Source organism: Cherax quadricarinatus, unplaced genomic scaffold, assembly GCF_038502225.1.
Source record: "Cherax quadricarinatus isolate ZL_2023a unplaced genomic scaffold, ASM3850222v1 Contig5, whole genome shotgun sequence".
Classification (NCBI taxonomy): domain Eukaryota; kingdom Metazoa; phylum Arthropoda; class Malacostraca; order Decapoda; family Parastacidae; genus Cherax; species Cherax quadricarinatus.
The window spans coordinates 722,769-745,134 of NW_027195031.1; the positions used below are offsets into that span (position 1 = coordinate 722,769).

Consider the following 22,366-nt stretch of genomic DNA (forward strand, 5'->3'; position numbering starts at 1 on the left):
TCTCTCCAAATTTCCTTACAAAAGCGTTTTTCTGATTTTTTTGTGATATTTCTTACTTCTGTTACTTGATGTCTACCTGCTGATGGCTCGCTGACTTGGATTTTAAGTTGACGGCTCCCTCAGTCAGAATACTGTGAGGAAGAAGGTGGTGAAAATGTGGGAAGATAAGAGAGTGATGAAAGTATGGGACAAGAGGGTGGGGGTGGTGTGAAGAAGAGGGTGGGGTGGTGTGGAAGAAGGTGGGGGTGGTGTGAAGAGGATGGGGGTGGTGTGAAGAGGGTGGGGGTGGTGTGAAGAAGGTGGGGGTGGTGTGAAGAAGGTGGGGGTGGTGGGAAGAAGTGGGTGGGGGTGGTGTGAAGAAGAGGGTAGGGTGGTGAGAAAAGGGTGGGGGTGGTGTGAAGAAGAGGGTGGCGGTGGTGTGAAGAGGGTGGGGTGGTGTGGAAGAGGGTGGGGGTGGTGTGAAGAAGAGGGTGGGGTGGTGTGGAAGAAGAGGGTGGGGTGGTGTAGAAGAAGAGGGTGGGGTGGTGTGAAGAGGGCGGGGGTGGTGAGAAGAGGGTGGGGTGGTGTGAAGAGGGTGGGGGTGGTGTGGAAGAAGAGGGTGGGGGTGGTGTGAAGAGGGTGGGGTGGTGTGGAAGAAGAGAGTGGGGTGGTGTAGAAGGTGGGGGTGGTGTGAAGAAGAGGGTGGGGGTGGTGTGGAAGAAGAGGGTGGGGTGGTGTGGAAGAAGAGGGTGGGGTGGTGTGGAAGAAGAGGGTGGGGTGGTGTGGAAGAAGAGGGTGGGGTAGTGTGGAAGAAAGGCAGGTATGTGTGGGGAAATATGCAAGAGAGGAGGGGGTAGAGTAAGGAAAGGAGTGCTAGCAGAGGGTGTCAGGACTGTAGCAGGAGGCATACATGTAGAGAACATACATAACCTTGCAGTGAGGTTATTGTATATTGGAGTTTTGCTCAATATTCCTTCATCTTAATAACCAGCTAAGACGTCATCTGCTCCATCATAATAAAGTGCTAAGATGCCCTATGTTTCATCCTCCATCTCAATTATCTGCTAGGATGTCCTCCGTTCCATCGTAAAACCTTAATACTTGTTAGGATGCCTTTTAATATCTTGCTAGGATGCCTTGCAATATCCTGCTAGGATGGCTTGTTATATCCTGCTAGGATGCCTTGTAATATCCTGCTAGGAGGCCTTGTAATATCCTGCTAGGATGCCTTGTAATATCCTGCTAGGAGGCCTTGTAATATCCTGCTAGGAGGCCTTGTAATATCCTGCTAGGATGCCTTGCAATATCCTGCTAGGATGCCTTGTTATATCCTGCTAGGATGCCTTGTAATATCCTGCTAGGATGCCTTGTAATATCCTGCTAGGAGGCCTTGTAATATTCTGCTAGGATGCCTTGTAATATCCTGCTAGGCCTTGCAATATCCTGCTATGATGCCTTGTTATATCCTGCTAGGATGCTTTGTAATATCCTGCTAGGATGCCTTGTTATATCCTGCTAGGATGGCTTGTTATATCCTGCTAGGATGCCTTGTAATATCCTGCTAAGAGGCCTTGTAATATCCTGCTAGGATGCCTTGTAATATCCTGCTTGGATGCCTTGCAATATCCTGCTAGGATGGCTTGTTATATCCTGCTAGGATGCCTTGCAATATCCTGCTAGGATGCCTTGTTATATCCTGCTAGGATGCCTTGTTATATCCTGCTAGGATGCCTTGTAATATCCTGCTAGGATGCCTTGTAATATCCTGCTAGGAGGCCTTGTAATATCCTGCTAGGATGCCTTGTAATATCTTGCTAGGATGGCTTGTTATATCCTGCTAGGATGCCTTGTTATATCCTGCTAGGATGCCTTGTTATATCCTGCTAGGATGCCTTGTAATATCCTGCTAGGATGCCTTGTAATATCCTGCTAGGAGGCCTTGTAATATCCTGCTAGGATGCCTTGTTATATCCTGCTAGGATGGCTTGTTATATCCTGCTAGGATGCCTTGTTATATCCTGCTAGGATGCCTTGTAATATCCTGCTAGGATGCCTTGCAATATCCTGCTAGGAGGCCTTGTAATATCCTGCTAGGATGCCTTGCAATATCCTGCTAGGAGGCCTTGTAATATCCTGCTAGGAGGCCTTGTAATATCCTGCTAGGAGGCCTTGTAATATCCTGCTAGGAGGCCTTTTAATATCCTGCTAGGATGCCTTGTAATATCCTGCTAGGATGCCTTGTAATATCCTGCTAGGATGCCTTGTTATATCCTGCTAGGATGGCTTGTTATATCCTGCTAGGATGCCTTGTTATATCCTGCTAGGATGCCTTGTAATATCCTGCTAGGATGCCTTGCAATATCCTGCTAGGAGGCCTTGTAATATCCTGCTAGGATGCCTTGTAATATCCTGCTAGGAGGCCTTGTAATATCCTGCTAGGAGGCCTTGTAATATCCTGCAAGGAGGCCTTGTAATATCCTGCTAGGAGGCCTTGTAATATCCTGCTAGGAGGCCTTTTAATATCCTGCTAGGATGCCTTGTAATATCTTGCTAGGAGGCCTTGTAATATCCTGCTAGGATGCCTTGTAATATCTTGCTAGGCCATATGAATTATACTTTGCTTATATGTATTTTATTTTAACTAATAACAGACATAATCCCTGTCACCTGTCACAAATCTTTCGTATCGGGCACATTTTTTTTTTACACTACATCGAATGTTTAACAAAAACATTAGAATATATATAATTAAAATGAGATATATCACAATATCGTGCAAATCCCAACTTGTGTAAGGTGGTACAGAGGATCTGGCAACTTCGCACGGGCGCGCACACTTGTAAACCTGAACTCGTACTTAGCCAGGACTGTGAAGATGCGAGTTGATGACCATACACGTTTTACAGAATAATAATAATACTAATTTATTATACTATTAAGAGGGAGGTGTCACACCCGTAGTTGTCATACAGGACTTGGTCAACAGGAAGCAACTTTCTTAATTCGAGGAAAGGAAGCTTTTATTTCTCAGCTCAAGGCACCTGCAATGAGGGGCATGTTGTGCAGGCTGACACCACACGGGGTTAGTCCTCACACAGGCCATGTGTCCAGCACTCATCTTTAAGAAGTATATTATTACGTAATCATTTTTATGTATATCAAGTTTAAGAATGCTCGCATGGTTGGAATAATTCACAAATAAGCTTCAGTCAATAGACGAACCTTCTAAAGACATTTCGGTCCATCCTGGACCATTATTAGGTTACAAGTGAGGGCCACACGACAGATCGGGAGGGGGGAGGGGACGAAGTAGTAGTAGTGACAGTAGAGGAATTAACGATAGCAGTCGTAGTAGTAATAATAGTAGTCGTAGTAGTAGTAGTAGTAGTCGTAGTAGTAGTAGTAGTCGTAGTAGTAGTATTAGATGTAGAAGTAGTAGTAGTAATAGTGCTAATGATAGAAGTAATACTAGAGAGCGTAGTAGCAGTGGACTAGTAGTTCACCTGTTGTGCTTCTTTGTTCTCTTTCTTACCTATTACTATTATTATTATTACTATTTTGTTCACTACTGCTTCTAGACTCCACTATTACTGCTGCTATTTCCTCCACCTCCACCACTACTTCTAGTACTACCTTTCCTCTCCCCCTCCACACCTATCATCTAGCCTTTTCTCCTTTTCGCGCACCAGTTGTGATTTGACAATTGTCCAGGAGGGAGCGAAACGTTGCCACAAGGTTCCTCACCAGAGTATGGGTTACTTATGAACTCTGCATCAACGTTATGTGAGTGTAATAAAGTGATGGAAGAGAGAAAGGACGAGGGAGAGGAAGAAAACTGCAAGAAGGAAGATTATGGGAGGAGAGGTACTTGCAAGGAAAGAACGAAGGAGAGAGGGACTTACAAGGAAGGAAAGAGAATAGAGTGAAAAGACAGTAAAAAAGAAAGGACTAGGAGGAGCGAAAGAAGACTGACGGAAGGAAGGATGAATGGAATGAAGGCTAGAGGAAGAAATAAGGGAAGATGACAAAGTGACGGAAGGTGATGGAAGTGATTAGGAGAGAAGAGGCGGAAGGAAGAAATATTTTTTTTATTTAGTAAGATTGGATACATCAACAGTGTGCTATCCTCTTCAATATGATAATTATACAGTGGGAACAAAAGCTGTTTCCCTGCCAAATTCCGTCACTCAGGTTGGGGTTCATACACAGTGTTGAAATGTGTCAGTCTTAGCTGGAAGATAAGACAATGAGAAAAGCGTCAACTATTCCTTGAAAGGTTTAGCAGCTACGGCAGCTTCAAGGTACATTACATTAATAACCTGCACATAGGAGAAAGAAACTTATGACTAGTGTGTGACTAGTTAATGGTTCAAGTGGGACCGAAACGTCGTCATAAGTTTCTTTCTCTTATATGCGGGTTATTTGTATATTGTTCCAATCACGGGATTGTGACTTTTTTTGTTCTTCAGATTCAAAGGTTTCCTTCCAGCAGAGCTGCAGTTATTATTTCTCAGGTTAACTTATCCCAGACACAAGAGAAACTAATTTCTCTTGTGCGGGAGCAAGAGATGTTGTATACTGGGACACAGGATAGAGGAGGGGGAGGGAGAGAGAAATTTGGATGACATAATATATACCTAACTACGGAGGAAGGTAGTGGAAGGGAGGATAGATTAAAGGTGACGGGAGGAGAGGAAGGAAGGTGTCGGGAGGGAGGAGAGGAAGGAAGGTGTCGGGAGGGAGGAGAGGAAGGAAGGTGTCGGGAGGGAGGAGAGGAAGGAAGGTGTCGGGAGGGAGGAGAGGAAGGAAGGTGTCGGGAGGGAGGAGAGGAAGGAAGGTGTCGGGAGAGAGAAGAGGAAGGAAGGTGTCGGGAGAGAGAAGAGGAAGGAAGGTGTCGGGAGAGAGAAGAGGAAAGAAGGTGTCAGGAGGGAGGAGAGGAAGGAAGGTGTCGGGAGGGAGGAGAGGAAGGAAGGTGTCGGGAGGGAGGAGAGGAAGGAAGAGAGGAGAGGAAGGAAGGTGTCGGGAGGGAGGAGAGGAAGGAAGGTGTCGGGAGGGAGGAGAGGAAGGAAGGTGTCGGGAGGGAGGAGAGGAAGGAAGGTGTCGGGAGAGGAGAGGAAGGAAGGTGTCGGGAGCGAGGAGAGGAAGGAAGGTGTCGGGAGGGAGGAGAGTCGGGAGGGAGGAAGGAAGGATGGTGTGGGGAGGGAGGAGAGGAAGGAAGGTGTCGGGAGGGAGGAGAGGAAGGAAGGTGTCGGGAGGGAGGAGAGGAAGGAAGGTGTCGGGAGAGAGAAGAGGAAGGAAGGTGTCGGGAGAGAGAAGAGGAAGGAAGGTGTCGGGAGAGAGAAGAGGAAAGAAGGTGTCAGGAGGGAGGAGAGGAAGGAAGGTGTCGGGAGGGAGGAGAGGAAGGAAGGTGTCGGGAGGGAGGAGAGGAAGGAAGGTGTCGGGAGGGAGGAGAGGAAGGAAGGAGTCGGGAGGGAGGAGAGGAAGGAAGGTGTCAGGAGGGAGGAGGGGAAGGAAGGTGTCAGGAGGGAGGAAAGGAAGGTAGGTGTCAGGAGGGAGGAGAAGAAGGAAGGTGTCAGGAGGGAAGAGAGGAAGGAAGTGGGTGTCAGGAGGGAGGAGAGGAAGGAAGTGGGTGGCAGGAATGAGAATAAAGAGGGCGTGATTTTCGTCAGCCTTTCATAGAATTCCAATAGTTTCGTGAGGAAGGATTTAGCTTCTCTCAACCCGCGTGTGTGTTCCTTGATGAATCCTGGACTCTCCAGAAGTCCCAGCAATCTTCTTGTCTTCTCTGCACCTTCAATGTCAGGGATGGTCTCTAGTACGCATACTGTATGGCTTCCATACAGTATATCTATACCACATTGGCCGCCTTTTGGCAGCCTGGCAATTCGTACGATTCGAGTAACTTACTGCATATTCTAATTAGCGTTTTCTTACGTCACTGACTCCTCTTTTCGGAATTCATGATAATACTGTTGGGTGGCATCTCTGTGCTAAGCTCTGTCGAATGATCAAACAGCTCTCCTCGTGTTATTAGTAGGTTCCTCATTGCTGCTTCGTCTCTTTGTTATTCTAATCTCGAGCACTGATCCTTGTTTCTTCATGGGGACGGGAAATCTTTTGTTTAGTAATGCACAGAGTTGCTTCCGTTATTATCGTCATTCCTGAGCCTCTTCATCTGGTACTGTCATCTCTCTTCTGCAGTGGTAGTGGAGCTGTGTATGTCTTTATTTTGCCTTCTGTCTTGTATCTGTGTTGCTTCTTTATATTCCTCTTGACTCTTACATACTTGTTCCTAGCTATATATTTCATGTATTGCGTATGTGTTGTTTTTCAGGGGAGGGGAGTGGGGTCGTCCCTACCTTTTAATCACACATCAGGCAATATCACGAGTCACCCTTCCCTATGGGTTGATAATTAGACATGTGCAACCCCTGGGCATCTCCAAAGATACCCAGGCGTCTTTTTGATCGTGTCGGTATTGTATACCATCACTGCTACCTCTCCATGGTTGTGTTGCATTTATGTATGTAGTTTGCTTCCATTTCCTCCCCTCACTCACTCCCTTTTCCTCGTTCCTTCCCTTCACTGCTTTCCCCTCGTGCTCTCCCATCAACTACCCTCGAGCTGAAGGTAATTAAAAAAAATCTTAATTTCATGTGGTTGATTTGGATGCTTATGACGTCTGCTTTAGTTATGTCCTTAATGCAGCAAGATTGTAGTCTGGTCTATATTTCGTCTGTAATAAAGTCAACTCATTATGGTGGTTGTGGAGGAGTAAGGTTATCATGCTGGAAGAAATATAATCCAGCTCCAGATTATCAACACGAAAAGCGGCATTTAACGCGCATAAATGTTGATGGCAATGAAATTTCTTGTTCATATTTTCTTCTGATGTGTCATTTTCTTGAAGTTGTCTTCTTTGGAGCAGTTGAGCATTGGATTTTATTTACATATATTGAATAACCGTTTGGTTATTCAGTATATGAAACATTTTACTTCTAACATCATCAAATATACACTATCATTATTAACGTGTTACTGTCGCTAGTTACTCTCGTGTTACATAGATCATAATAACAAAACAAGTCTTTTTTTCACATTCCACAATCATTATCCATAATTTGTTCTGTTTCTGCGGTCGTATCAACAAATTTAAATAAAAGGGGCAAATATCCCCACCATTTATGCAAAAAGGCTGCTGGATTCTAAGTCAAATAAGAACCTGTGGGGAGAGTGCCATTCCTAGCAGAGGAAGAAAGATGGGTCGGAGGGTTGGTGGGTCTATCGGCGGGTTGGTGGATCTGTCGGCAGGTTGGTGGGTCTGTCGGCAGATTGGTGGGTCTGTCGGTGGGCTGGTGGGCAGAGAGGCTGGTGCGCCGGATATTGGAACAAAGATTTGTCTCAAACAGTTCATTTCGACTCATAGCGAATTTAAAACCTAGAAGCAAGAGCAAGCTATCCCACCCAGAGCCTAGTGAGCCAAAAGTTCCGTTTTGAAATAAGAGAGTTTGACTCTTATCGGTGATGACAGTGGCGCCCTTTCCGGCCTGGAGGTCCTAATTGCAGCGGGGATGAAGAAGAAAGTGAAAGGATTGGGCTGAGGCAAGGCCCAGAGCGGGCCAAGTAATGCACCACTGATTATGCATTAAATTATGCTCGCCATGCTGAAGGTCGATAATTAGTGCGCAGGACGTGTGGATGGGAGGGGGGGAGAGGGGACGTGGGTGCGTGGGGGTTTTAGTGGTGGGGGATGTGGAGTGGAGGTGGGGGAACACGTGATAGGAGAGGTGGTAGGGGACAGAGTTAGGTGGAGGCTTGGGAGGAGATATATTAATCTTTGAAACAAGGTTGGAGGGAAAGATTATTTAGCAAAACTGGATATCCCAGCAAGGTGAGGTTACCTTATCTTATAACGAGGATTTCGTCAAGCATTTCAGTGAAGGTTCAGCAGCTACGGAACTTCAAAGGAACCGTTCAATAAGAGCTGGATTTTGTTACTTGAGAACTACCATCTGTCAGGATGACGTATCCCGTACTTAGGAAAAGGCAAGTCGAAGTGCTGACCTACCAGTCAAACTCCCAGTTGTAGCAACACAAGACAGCATACAGTTGGAACATGGTTCCCTGATCCACACTCCAGGTGGGGTGCGAGAGCACCTTCCAGATACCCAGTACTTATGTCAACATAGTGTTTCACAGTCCAATCCTGCCAGTGTTACAATGAGCAGTCTGCCAGTGTGACACTGTCTACCATAAACCAGCGAGGCAGGTGTGATCCTGGTGGCATGCGCAAACTTCCTAAGTGCTTAAGTTGGCCTCATAGCAGGTGAGACAGTGGTGCTACATCTACCAATATTACAGGATGCTTCACTCTCTTTAATAAGACGACAGACTCGAAATTTTTGCTCAAGTTTGTAATTTTCTGTGATGAAATATTTGGTAATGTGGGCGCAGGTAATTGTTTGTTGTGGATGGAGCATAAGAATGAACTCAGAATAAAAATGTTATTTGCTCGAGTTTTTTCTTTCATGATAGAATATTTAATACCGTTTCTTTCTCCTTCATCCTTTCTCTTTCTCATCTCTTCCGTCCCCTCCCAGGCACACCTGACATCATGAACCCACAGATGAATAACACTAAATTACAAGAGTGTCTGGTTCCTTCATTAGAGAGAGGATATCTCTTGACAGCACTAAAGTTGTAATGTGTTGTGTGTACTCACCTAATTGTGGTTGCAGGGGTCGAGACGGCCTGGCCCCGCCTCTTCACTAATCGCTGTGTGTGTGTGAAGGATCAGCTACGGTGGTGAAAGGACGAGGCAATGAGGAAAAGAAGCGAGCCAAGGAGAGACAACTAGGCAACATGTCTGCCTCGCACTTGGAGGACGGTAGGATCGAGCCTACATCTGAGAGATCTACACGGGTACAACTCTTCATATACGAAAAGGAAAGAAAGTTGAGTATTGGACGTGTGAGGTCGGTGAAGTGGAGGGACCTCTTATATTTAGTTTAAGGGAACTTTGAAAGTGGTCTACACAGAGGCTACACTTTCCATTTGTGATTACCTAGGTTTCAGCCCCTGGCCCCGCCATTTGAACAAGGAATCTGAGCCACAATTCTCTTCCTTAAGTTAAAGCTAATTGTATCCGATTCCCCAGGCGCTATATGACCCCTGCGAGTTTAGTGCTTACTAGTGAATATATTAGTCCACTGCTTTACTTTCAGGTGACCGGAATTACTGGCTCCTTTGTTTATCTATCTGTGTGGTGTGAGAGCATGCACACACACACACACACACACACACACACACACACACACACACACACACAACAGTAATTCCTGAACTTGTAATTTGCTTCTGCGTGAGTTCGCATGTATGTATAATTATCGCGGTCTGTTGGCCCGCATTTCTGTTTGTTTACTGGTTAGTCTGTCTCAACCTGCTAGCTGCTCTGTTCCTAGAGCCTGTTAGTTTATCTTTCTGCCCGTCCAAACTGTATACTAGTGTGTGTCTGTCAGCGAATGTGTGTGTGTGTGAGCGTGTGTGTGTGAGCGTGTGTGTGAGCGTGTGTGTGTGAGCGTGTGTGTGTGAACGTGTGTGAGCGTGTGTGTGTGTGTGAGCGTGTGTGTGTGTGTATGTGTGTGTGTAATTGTGTCTGAATGCGTCGGTCAAGCTGTGAATGAGTAAGTGAAGGTGTCATCTAGCTTTGGTCTTAGTGCACAAAGACGAGGAAGCACTTGATCCCCAGGTGAGAAACTCGCCCAGGCACTCACAACAAAGCTGGCATCAACACGGTTAAATTACCAGTTTCAGAGAGGCCCTCGCTGGAGCTCTTCCAACACATACTCCAACAGCTCAGTTGGTTGGAGAGCTTGTAGAGGTCTTGTCTTTTCCCTCTCACTCCTCTTCACGTCCCTCCAGCACTCATGGGTGAATTCCTACTCTTCGCACGTCCTTTCGAAGATCCTTTAGGGATTTCCTGCCACCTATTCATCACTCCACTCACTCCATTAGTCTCCCAGCCCCATCACTCCAGGCTCTGAAGAGAGATTCTCCCCTTTCCCCGTTTCTTCCCCCCACTCTATAATTACTTCATTACACAGTGCAGTTCCATGAACCTTATAGTATTAGGAATATCCCCCATCAACCCCCATGTCTACTTCAGGGCTGTGCTGCTCAGTCGGCGCAGTGGCAACAAACGGCGCATCTTGGGGGCAACAAACGGCGCATCTTGGGGGCAACAGACGAAGCATCTTGGGGCAACAGAGGGCGCGAATCAGGGTAACAGAGGGCGCAAGTTGGAGCACAACACTAGTCTAGATACCATCAGCACACTGCCTGATAAAGCCACGAGTCTGGCCGCCCTCTCCCTAACTAATGAACCTTACCTAAAGTTGCTGCCTGGAAAATGATAGTGCTCGCTATAAGGTTTGTACGTCTGGACAGCTGGAGGAAGATGGTGTTGTCTATACTGTCTGGGGAACATGTGGAAGCTGGGGAGAGATTGCGCACTTCTCTTATCTTTACCCACACTATCCTCTCATCCACTCACACCCTCATCCTCCATCGTATTATTAATGGTAGAAGATACCAACAAGTTGATGAATAAAACAAATGTCAAACACTTGGGTATCTTTAATAGCGAACGTTTCGCCTGCTCATCAGAATTCTTCAGTCGAATACAGAAGTGACTGTAAAACTGAAGAGATAACTTGAGGTGTTCCGTCCCTCAGCCTTGATAGGTGTTCAGTCCCTCAACATTGATAAATGGTGGTCAGTTCCTCAACCTAAGACTGCTGATTGAGCAAAAGTAAAATAGATTCACTGGGAAAATTATACTGAAGAAGAAAGTTTGAAAAAATCGAGAAAAAAGTGATCACCTTGCAGCTGATTTTCTCCTTAATTAGCGGCGGTTCGATAATCTTCAGGTTAAACTCTGATAGGTTAAGTTTAAGAATATGAAGGCAATTACTCAGCTGAACCAGCCTAGTGTAGTCAACCTTCACCTTGAAGGAGCTGAAGGTTAATTGTTAGGCAAGATCAGTGAGGAAATAAAGGAGAACATATTTCAAAGTAATCCTGGGAAAGTTTATTGAAAAGCTGAAGGGAGAGTAAAGGGGTAGTTCAGGGTGGGATCCCTTCATCTCTCACTGTTCACCTGCACCCTCCCTATACACCTACACCCTCCCTATACACCTGCACCTTCCCTGTACACCTGCACCCTCCCTGTAAACATGCACCCTTCCTGTACACCTGTACCCTCCCTGTACACCTGCACCCTCCCTGTTTACCTGCACCATCCCTGTACACCTGCACCCTCCCTGTTCACCTGCACCCTCCCTATATACCTGCACCTTCCCTGTACACCTACACTCTCCCTGTTCACCTGCACCCTCCCTGTTTACCTGCACCATCTCTGTACACCTGCACCCTCCCTGTACACATGCACCCTCCATCTTCACCTGCACCCTCTCTGTATACCTGCACCCTCCCTGTTCACCTGCACCCTTCCTGTACATCTGCACCCTCCCTGTACACCTGCACCCTCCCTGTTCACCTGCATCCTCCCTGTACACCTGCATCCTCCCTGTTCACCTGCACCCTTCCTGTACACCTGCACCCTCCCTGTACACCTACACCCTCCCTGTTCATCTGCACCCTCCCTGTACACCTGCACTTTCCCTGTACACCTGCACCCTTCCTGTACACCTGCACCCTCCCTGTACGCCTGCACCTTCCCTGCACACCTACACTCTCTCTGTCCACTTGCACCCTCCCTGTTCACCTGCACCCTCCCTGTACTCCTGAACCCTCCCTGTATACCTACACCCTCCCAGCACACCTGCATCCTCCCTGTACATCTGCACCCTCCATGTACATCTGCACCCTCCCTGTACACCGGCACCCTCCCTGTACACCGGCACCCTCCCTGTACACCGGCACCCTCCCTGTTCACCCGCACCCTCCATGTACATCTGCACCCTCCCTGTACACCGGCACCCTCCCTGTACACCGGCACCCTCCCTGTACACCGGCACCCTCCCTGTTCACCCGCACCCTCCCTGTACACCGGCACCCTCCCTGTTCACCCGCACCCTCCCTGTACACAATGCGATTGAAACAATTTACAATAACCCACAATACCACAGCTTTGCATGACTACACAACTAATTCACAATACCACAGCTGTGCATGACTACACAACCCACAATACCACAGCTTTGCATGACTACACAACTAACCCACAATACCACAGCTTTGCAAGACTACACAACTAACCCATAATGCGCAGAATAAACTAGAAAAGGAAGTGTGGGTCGGTGTTGGACCAGTGTTAAGTCTTGAGTGGTGTATTGCAATAGCATACCGATTGTTTTGGTTTGTGTTTCATGTGTATTGTGTATAATATATTTTGAGAAGTGTATAAGTAGTGTTGTATGTAAATGATAAGAGTGTGGTGGCATAATGTTTACAACTGTAGGTACGCATACGAATATATTATGATGTATATATACATCTTGTATATAATGTTTTGTATATGTGAGTTGTGTGGTGTATAGAAGCGTAAAATTGTTTTGTGGCGATGTTTGCAGTTGTGGTATTGTAGTGTGTTGGTGTATTTTGATGATTCATGCTGTACTGTAGTGAGACTGTAGTATTGCATTGCTGCTCATGGCAGTAGGATTTAATTGCATTGTGATTTAGGCTCCTAATTTGATTACTAGTTGCCGGCGGCTGTGGTATATAGAATTATATTTTATTATAAATTTGTTTGTGAACGCAACTGTGTAATGTATTAAAAACACAATTTTTTTTGTCTCTCCCTTGTGTAAAGTTTTGCAGCTTGTTTTTCTTAGTTCTCACTCTGTTTCTCTTTGTTAGTTCTCAGAAGTCTGCTTCTCATTAGTTAGTTCTCAAAAGTATCTTTCCCTTCGCAAGAATATCATCTATCGTAATGAACTTATTACGTGTATTTTTAAACGTAGTTCAGCTTACGAGTTTACCTGCGCACCTACTGCGGTTAATTTTAAAACATAATATATCAAAGGGATCTCACTCGCAATAGTCGATTAACACTCTGCCTGGGAAGCTAACCCGGGTCAAGTCTCTTGTGTGCCCTGGCTGATACAGTAATGACGTGTATACAGTCATGTGTTATACTTACGCCTAAGTGGCACATAGATGTCCATCAACAAGCAAAACACTAATATGTATAAGAAACAAGCGAACACATGGGAAGCGCTAAACCCGTGTGGGTCTTCGTGCCTGGGGACTGGTAAGTAATCAGGTTTGATCCAAGGAAGGGAAAGGTACCTTTAATTACTTTATTCAAAATACTTTTACCAGTATTAGAAGCACCTCGGGTCCTTGAAGGGACGTAAACACCAGTGGGAAACATCGTGTTACTAAGACACGATATACGGTGTTTCGCCCACCAGCAACTTTATCAATCTATACATATATAAAGAGAACATACATGTATATGAATAAAATTATAGTATAAAACATCGTAAATATTGTGAGGTAGATGAGCATGGGCTGGTCTGGTCGCGCCACCAGTTATGAGGGATGAGGATGAGCTGGTCTGGTCGCACCACCACTTGTTATAAGGGTCAACCAAGTGAAAACAAAGGAGTAATAATTATAGAATTACCGACGATATTTAACTGCTTGACAAAGTTCCTGGAGAGCGAAACGTTACCACAATAAAATGTCACATAAGTTTCACATGTGTCTTTTTACCTAGGAAACAAGGAAGCCTATATACACACACATTATATTTAAATTGCCTACTTATACACACAAATGCCTTAAGCTTTATAACTCGATTTATTCACATATTTATCGGAATATTTTACTGATATACAGAGATGCGAGAATGTGAAAGAGGTGTAGAGGCACAGACACTCAAGTCCACTCAACTTCTCACTACTAGATGGCTCTGTCCTAGTGCCAGAACCATGTCACAGAATGTCTGAACCTTGTCGTGGGCCTTCACTTGTCCCTACAACTCTTTAATATCATGACAGCTAGAAACTTGTCATTTCAAGGCCCATTCTTTAAATCATACATTGGACCTCATCCAGGGACACCAGATATAGTACTGACAAACAGAGACTGTGACATCTTCCACTGTCGTATATCTCCTGGTGGAAACGTAGGATCTGACCATCCCTGTTATAATACAACTACAAACTTCTCCATTTAGAATACCTGTACCTCCTAAACCCAATCTTAACACTCTAAGATTTGACCCCTTCAGGGCATTTCTGGGTGACGATTATTATTATTATTAAAGATTCGCCGGTATTCTCCCGGCCCGGGCCTTTTCCCAAGTGGTGGCCCGGCTTTGGCTCCCTCTTTAGGGAGTGTCTGAGACCTAAGTCTCCCATGGGAGGAGGCACAAGTACCTCCTCATCTTTGGGACCAACTGTCCCCAGGCCTAGCCACAAGCTAGGCCTCTCTGGTCTGCCATCCCCGCCCCAAGGGGGCTAATGGGAATGACAGTCTTATGAGCTAAAGGCTCGGGCTCAGGCACCTACCCTACCCTAGAAGGGTTAGGCATGGTGTCGATAATCTGGGTGACGATGAAATTGTGTCATTGGAAAATCTACCTTCCACTGAAATTGATGATGCAATCAGGTCCCTGCATAATCGAATAATTGAAGCTACTAATGCAACTTGTCAATTAGCTTCCACAAAGATATACCAACAATTAGAGACAGTTTAAGAAATTATCAAGCAGAATGTCGAAGGCATCTTCAAACGCGACAACCACCAGTAGCTACACTGCACCGATTAAGGCAAGAATTAATTAACTTGATTAGTCATCACAAACGGGACTTATGGAAATTGCTAGTTCTTCAAGCTAATCAGTATAAACGTGAACCAGTAAAATTTTGGAGTAAGATCCGACAACTTTTAGGGGCAAAGCACAAGGCTCCTAACTACCTAGTTCATACCTTCACCGATGAGGATGATGAAGATGTTGAAATTAAACTTGACGATCCACAGGACCAGGCTAATTTGATGGGTGATGTATGGGAGAAAATTCTCTCCCACAATAACAGTCGTCAATTTAACAATAATCATAATCAGTTGGTAAATGAATGGAGAGATGAGAACTTGGATGATCTACAACCACTACCTTCCATCGATACTTCAACTCTTGAAGATACCCACCCGCTTACTAGACCTATTACATTACTAGAGATGAGTCAGGTTATTGGAAGAATGCGTAATAGAGCCCCTGGCCTCTCTGGAATAACAATGAAACAAATAAAGTTCCTTCCCAGAAATTGTAAACAGTCTTTGGTAAATATCTTTAATGCCATCTTGGCCTCAGGACATTTTCCAGTGGTTTTTAAGACTGCTAGGATGATCTTTCTAGGTAAGCCCAATAAAGACATTCACCAACCTGGGAACTATAGACCTATATCTTTACTTGAAGTCACTGGGAAAGTTCTTGAGAAGGTCATTTCCAACAGATTGAACTACTATATGGAGTTTAATCACTTTTTTACTGAAAAAAATTTGGCTTTAGAACACATAGAGGTACCAATCATGCAATAAATGTTATTTTCGATACTGTAGCAAGTCTAAAACATCAGGGGAATCTTGCCTTAATTGCCACCAGAGATGTTCATAAAGCTTTTGATAGCTTATGGCATGATGGCCTTATATACAAACTCATTGACCTACCAGACCATAACTGGACTTTCCTCAGAGTAAAATATATAATTTCTTAACTCAAAGAAAAATCATTCCCACCTTTCATGGTAGGTCGACTGAGCCTTTTATACCGACGTCTGGTGTCCCACAAGGTTCTTGTCTCAGTCCACTTCTGTTCAACATTTATGTGAATGACCTTCCTCAACCAGAGTTTAGTGATACGATTGTGACACAGTTTGCAGATGATGTTATTCATGTCGTCTCATCAACCCCGGTAAGAGGAAAATACAAGTATGAGAGAGTCATAGAAAAAATGAATATTGAACTTCGTCGAACATCTAATTGGGAAAAGAAGTGGAGAATTACGACTAATCCTGACAAGGTCCTTGTTAGCACGATAGGATGTTTTGCATCAACAATTGAAGATAAAGGAGGTATCTCCATCAGAAGTACACCTGTAGCCATTAGAAACCCTAACAAGATTTTGGGATACGAAATAGACAGGCTGCTCCACTCAACATCTCATGTAACTAAAAAGATCAACATAGCCAAAGCCGGTCTTAGCAGTCTCTATCGATTCAATCAAGCCCCTCAACATGTCAAAAAACATCTGTATAAAATGTTAATAAGACCTATACTCGAATACCCTTGTGTCCCAATGTCATTAACAACAAAGACAAATATGCTACGGTTGCAAAGGGTCCAGAATAGAGCTCTTCGCTTCATTACCGATACCAGGAGGAGAGACAGAGAAAAAATGGCAGATTTACACATACAACAAGATATTACTGCCATAAATGTACGCCTTGACACCCTAAAAAAGAAACAACTCTATACAATGCAAGAACTATACATGCCAGATAGAGAACATCCTATACAAGTGGTAAATACCACGGATTATAGCATCAATAATCCTCCTCACAGGACTCAAAAAATGACTCTCCCGCAGAGGGTCTGTCGTTTTATACATGAAGATGATTACCCTCGACCCATAATATTGAGCAACCTCCCTGATGAAGAAGATTGGGTAACACCAGAACCCTTCTATGTATACTGAGTACATCATCGCCCCCAATTAGGGAGACATCTTATATAACAACCTAATGTAAAAATTATGCTATTTACTATGGCTGGACACCACCTGTAAGAAGCCATTGTCACGGAATTCTATAAACTGGCCAGAAAATTATTGCCTTCATTGTCGCATAAATATCCATTGTGCAATCGCGCAAAAAAAAAAATGCAACTTGTATAATTACTACCAATTCAGAGTCATGTACTTATATTCTGTTATATCTATGTGACTCTGATGGGTTAGTCTTATACCTCTTAAAGAATATCTTATCATTTCACGTACACTTTTTAAATTACACCAAAGTGGTTGGGCCACTTACCTTTTATATCCTACCTCTCTCCCCCCTCCCACCCTTTTCCAAAATTTCTATCCTTACCCATCCTTCTTCCTTACCCATCTCACCAAAGCTCTGGTCTGGATACCGAATACCGAATACTTGTCCCGCTCATCTAAGTGACAAATTGGGGCAAATACAGACGTATTCATAAGGCAGACATAAACATGTGATAAACACTGACTACAAAGCACGCGAGAATAGTGAACGCCAAGTCATGATATAACAATTAATTTTGATTAATGACCTACACTGATGTCTGTTCCTAACTACCCTAGAGGTAGACATCATGGCTCATTCATGATATAAACATTATTAAGCCTCCAAGCTGCATGGACTCAAGAAGACAACTTTACAGTGTCTCTTAACTTACCAAACTCAGTGAGAGATCTTCCTTTACACTGTCTCGTGTGAGCATTAATATACCTTTTATTTATTTGATACTTACATTCTTCTATAATTTGATTCGTGTCCATGCACGGTCATAATTAATATGGAATAAGCAACACATCAAATTAAAATATAAATTATAAGGAATGGATATTATAAAAGAGAAAAATATATATTTCTCTGCTTTATACTACGTGAATGGCTGAGATTATTTTTAAATCCCCTTTCTCCATAGTTAATCTACCAGCGCCTCTTTCGACTCGACTGGTCTTAAGTCTATTAACCATGGTCAAAACCCTCACAACTCTAGATTTATGCAGAATGTTGTGCACTTACCATCACTTGAAAGTAGCGATTATCTAAACCATATAACACAGCACACAAGCGCCTAAATGTTCTTTAAGCTCCCGTTCCTATTCACAACAAGAGCGAGCACTCAAGACACTTGGGTAACCTCGAGGTAAATAAGAGACCTTGTCAAGTTATAACATAATTAATGTTGGTTTGTTAGGTTCAAAGCTCCTAAACGAATCATTAATTAATGCTGCATTATAACATTCGAAAATTTTTTAATCCCTAAAATAGGGATTAGACTAAACTTTAAATAAAACTTCATATATATACAAAGAGATATACTTCTCAGTGTATATAACAGCAACATACACCTCTCCATGTATGACTGCTCTTGTAATAGTGAGGGGATGGTGAACTTTAAACCTGCTTACGTGTATTTCACCGTGACATAACGTTGAGTGTGTTCGAGTTGCTAGGCTTGCAATTACCTATCTGAGATTGCTGTGAGGGTGAGGTATAGCTCTTTAGTCCCGTCTCTTGACTTTTGAGCAATTTATGTAAAAAATGGTGAGCACTTCCACTGTTCAGTTCACTCAATTCACTCCTGTTCGAGGCTGCGCTTGTGTGTGTCACTGCTGAAAGACCCTTAATAATAATAATAATAATAATAATAATAATAATAATAATAATAATAATAATAATTATTATTATTATTATCATTATTTTTCATGTGTTGGAACGCTTGATGTTATCCTAGTAAGAAATACAAGAATAATTCCTTATCACAAAATATATATCAACATGATTTTTGTCATTAATCTGCTCGTGTTGCACAGTTTGTATTACTAAGATATATATGTTGCAGTGGTGGTGTGTCAGTGCTGGTTCATCATAAGAACATAAGAAAGGAGGAACACTGCAGGAGGCCTGCTGGCCCATACTAGGCAGGTCCTTTACAATTCATCCCACTAACAAAACATTTACCCAACCCAATTTTCAATGCTACCCAAGAAATAAGCTCTGATGTGAAAGTCCCACTCAAATCCAACCCTTCCCACTCATGTACTTATCCAACCTAGATTTGAAACTAAACAAAGTCCTAGCCTCAATAACCCAACTAGGTAGACTGTTCCACTCATCAACTACCCTATTTCCAAACCAATACTTTCCTATGTCCTTTCTAAATCTAAACTTATCTAATTTAAATCCATTACTGCGGGTTCTCTCTTGGAGAGACATCCTCAAGACCTTATTAATATCCCCTTTATTAATACCTATCTTCCACTTATACACTTCGATCAGGTCTCCCCTCATTCTTCGTCTAACAAGTGAATGTAACTTAAGAGTCTTCAATCTTTCTTCATAAGGAAGATTTCTGATGCTATGTATTAATTTAGTCATCCTACGCTGAATGTTTTCTAACGAATTTATGTCCATTTTGTAATACGGAGACCAGAACTGAGCTGCATAATCAAGGTGAGGCCTTACTAATGATGTATAAAGCTGCAGTATGACTTCTGGACTTCTGTTGCTTACACTTCTTGATATAAATCCCAGTAATCTATTTGCCTTATTACGTACGCTTAGGCATTGCTGTCTTGGTTTAAGGTTGCTGCTCACCATAACCCCCAAGTCCTTTTCGCAATCTGTATGGCTAAGTTCTACATCATTTAACTTATAAGTACTAGGGTTATGGACACTCCCAAGCTTCAGAACCTTGCATTTATCTACATTGAACTGCATCTGCCACTTTTCTGACCAAGAATAGAGTTTGTTTAAATCCTCCTGAAGTTCCCTAACATCTACGTTTGAATCAATTATCCTACCTATCTTTGTGTCATCGGCGAATTTGCTCATATCACTAGTAATTCCCTCATCAAGATCATTGATATATATTATAAACAACAACGGGCCCAAGACTGATCCCTGTGGAACGCCACTTGTTACAGATCCCCACTCGGATTTAACCCCATTTATGGACACTCTCTGCTTCCTGTCAGTGAGCCATGACTCGATCCACGAGAGCACTTTTCCCCCAATACCATGAGCTGCCACTTTCTTTAACAGTCTCTGGTGCGGAACTCTATCAAAAGCCTTACTAAAATCTAAGTAAATAATATCAAATTCTTTATTGTGGTCAACAGCCTCAAAAGCTTTACTGAAGAAAGTTAATAAATTAGTTAGACAAGACCGGCCTCTTGTGAATCCATGCTGAGTATCATTAATCAAGCTATGCTTATCGAGATGGCTTCTTATAATCTCAGCTATAATTGACTCTAGTAATTTGCCTACAATTGAGGTCAGGCTTATTGGGCGGTAATTTGACGGTAACGACTTGTCCCCTGTTTTAAAAATAGGAGTTACATTAGCCATCTTCCACATATCAGACACTACACCTGTTTGAAGAGATAAATTAAAAATATTAGTTAATGGTTCACAGAGTTCCATTTTGCATTCCTTAAGAACCCTTGAAAAAACCTCATCAGGACCCGGCGACTTATTTTGCTTCAGTCTGTCTATCTGCCTCACAACCATCTCACTAGTGACTGTGATGTTACATAATTTATCTTCTTCTAGCCCACTGTAAAAATTAATTACTGGAATACTGTTAGTGTCTTCCTGTGTAAAAACTGAGAGAAAATAATTATTTAAAATCAAGCACATTTCATTCTCATTGTCAGTAAGGTGCCCATAGTTATTTTTAAGGGGACCTATCTTATCTCTAACTTTTGTTCTATAGACCTGGAAAAAACTTTTTGGGTTAGTTTTAGAATCCCTAGCAACTTTAATTTCATAGTCCCTTTTAGCTTTTCTTATCCCCTTTTTAATGTCCCTCTTAATGTCAATATACTGATTCATAAGATGACCCTCACCTCTTTTGATACGCCTATAAATTCCTTTCTTATGCCCTAGTAGATATTTGAGCCTATTATTCATCCATTTTGGGTCATTTCTATTTGATCTAATTTCTTTATATGGGATAAACGCTCTTTGAGCAGCATGTATAGTGTTCAGAAAACTGTCATATTGATAGCTCTCTTCGTTACCCCAGTCAACAGATGATAAGTGTTCTCTAAGCCCATCGTAATCTGCTAAGCGAAAATCTGGGACTGTTACTGAGTTATCGCTACTATCGTACTTCCATTCAATGCTAAATGTAATTGATTTGTGGTCGCTAGCACCCAGTTCCTCTGAAATTTCTAAATTATTAACAAGGGATTCATTGTTTGCCATAACTAAGTCAAGCAGGTTATTTCCCCTTGTAGGTTCTGTCACAAACTGCTTCAAAAAACAATCCTGAAATACTTCTAAGAAGTCGTACGATTCTAAATTCCCAGTCAAGAAATTCCAATCAACATGACTAAAGTTAAAGTCTCCTAGAATTACTACATTATCGTGCCTTGTGGCCTTAACAATTTCCTCCCATAGTAGTTTCCCTTGGTCCCTATCTAAGTTAGGGGGACGGTATATCACTCCTAAAATCAGTTTTTCATGCCCCTCTGAAAATTCTATCCAAACAGACTCTGTATGTGTTACTTCAGACTTAATACCCGTTTTTATGCAACAGTTCAAGCGATCTCGGACATACAATGCCACCCCACCCCCCCCTCCCAATACTTCTATCTTCTTGGAACAATTTAAAACCCTGAATATGACATTCCGCAGGCATGTCCCGACTTTTTGAATTAAACCACGTCTCAGTTAAGGCAAATACATCAATGTTACCTACACTAGCAACTAATCTCAACTCGTCCATCTTATTCCTAGCACTACGGCAATTAGCATAATAAACATTGAAAGACTCTCCTTTCTCTTTACCAGCACTGACACACTGGTGGTGTGTCAGTGCTGGTTCATCAACTGGTGGTGTGTCAGTGGTGGCTCATCAACTGGTGGTGACTGGTGATGTGTCAGTGCTGGCTCATCAACTCAACTCACAACTTTGTCAGTGCTGGCTCATCAACTCACCCTTGTCAGTGCTGGTTCATCAACTCACCCTGCTGCAGTAAACGAACTTTTGTAATTATTAATATATAAATTATCTGACAGTGTACAATCTAAGTTGCCTATGTCGCTGGTTTTCTTCAATGCTGGTACCTGGATGCTAATGCTGTGCTCTTGATTCCAAGAGTTGAAGCAACCTACCTTCATTCCTTAGACTCATTGGCACTGGGAAATAAGATGCGGTGGTATGGTTTGAACGGTTTGTCCGTGGAAGGTGTGTCACTCTCTCCACAACATTCTTGCCTAAAAACTGAGCTTCTGTTTCTGCATAAATAGTGAAGATATTTTCCTTGTTTTATAAATCTGTTGACACGAATTATTTACAAGGTTTGTGGAATGTGAAAAAATATACTTCGAATAGTTTTACTTGCTTTGTGATTATAATTCATGCAATAAGTGACTTGTTCAGGACAGTGTCAAGTTGATGCTAGTGTGTGTACATGACATGTGAAGTGTGTGTGTGTGTACATGGCGTGTAAGGTGTATATACATAGTAGATGAGGGGTGTGTATACATTGGCTGAGGTGAGCGTATATGCGGGATTAAGTGTGCATATGATGGCTGAGATGTGTGTACACAGTGGACCGAGGTGTGTGTACACGGTGGCTGAAATGTTT

The 22,366-nt window shown here is 43.2% G+C and overlaps 1 protein-coding gene across 6 annotated transcripts in view; it reads left to right on the plus strand.

Moving 5' to 3' along the window:
* The window catches only part of LOC128693506 (thrombospondin type-1 domain-containing protein 4), a 624,956-nt gene that overhangs the window by 447,855 nt on the left and 154,735 nt on the right, over positions 1–22,366 (plus strand). Inside the window, exon 1 of one of the 6 annotated variants that reach the window (XM_070079707.1) lies at positions 8,705–8,933. The exons of 3 other annotated variants lie outside the window; for them this stretch is intronic. In XM_070079707.1, the coding sequence (XP_069935808.1) occupies positions 8,842–8,933 (92 nt within the window). In that variant the 5' untranslated portion in view covers positions 8,705–8,841. Of the gene's footprint in view, positions 1–8,704; positions 8,934–22,366 lie in introns of those variants that run through there. 2 more of the 6 variants (XM_070079708.1, XM_070079714.1) reach the window with 2 other exon arrangements.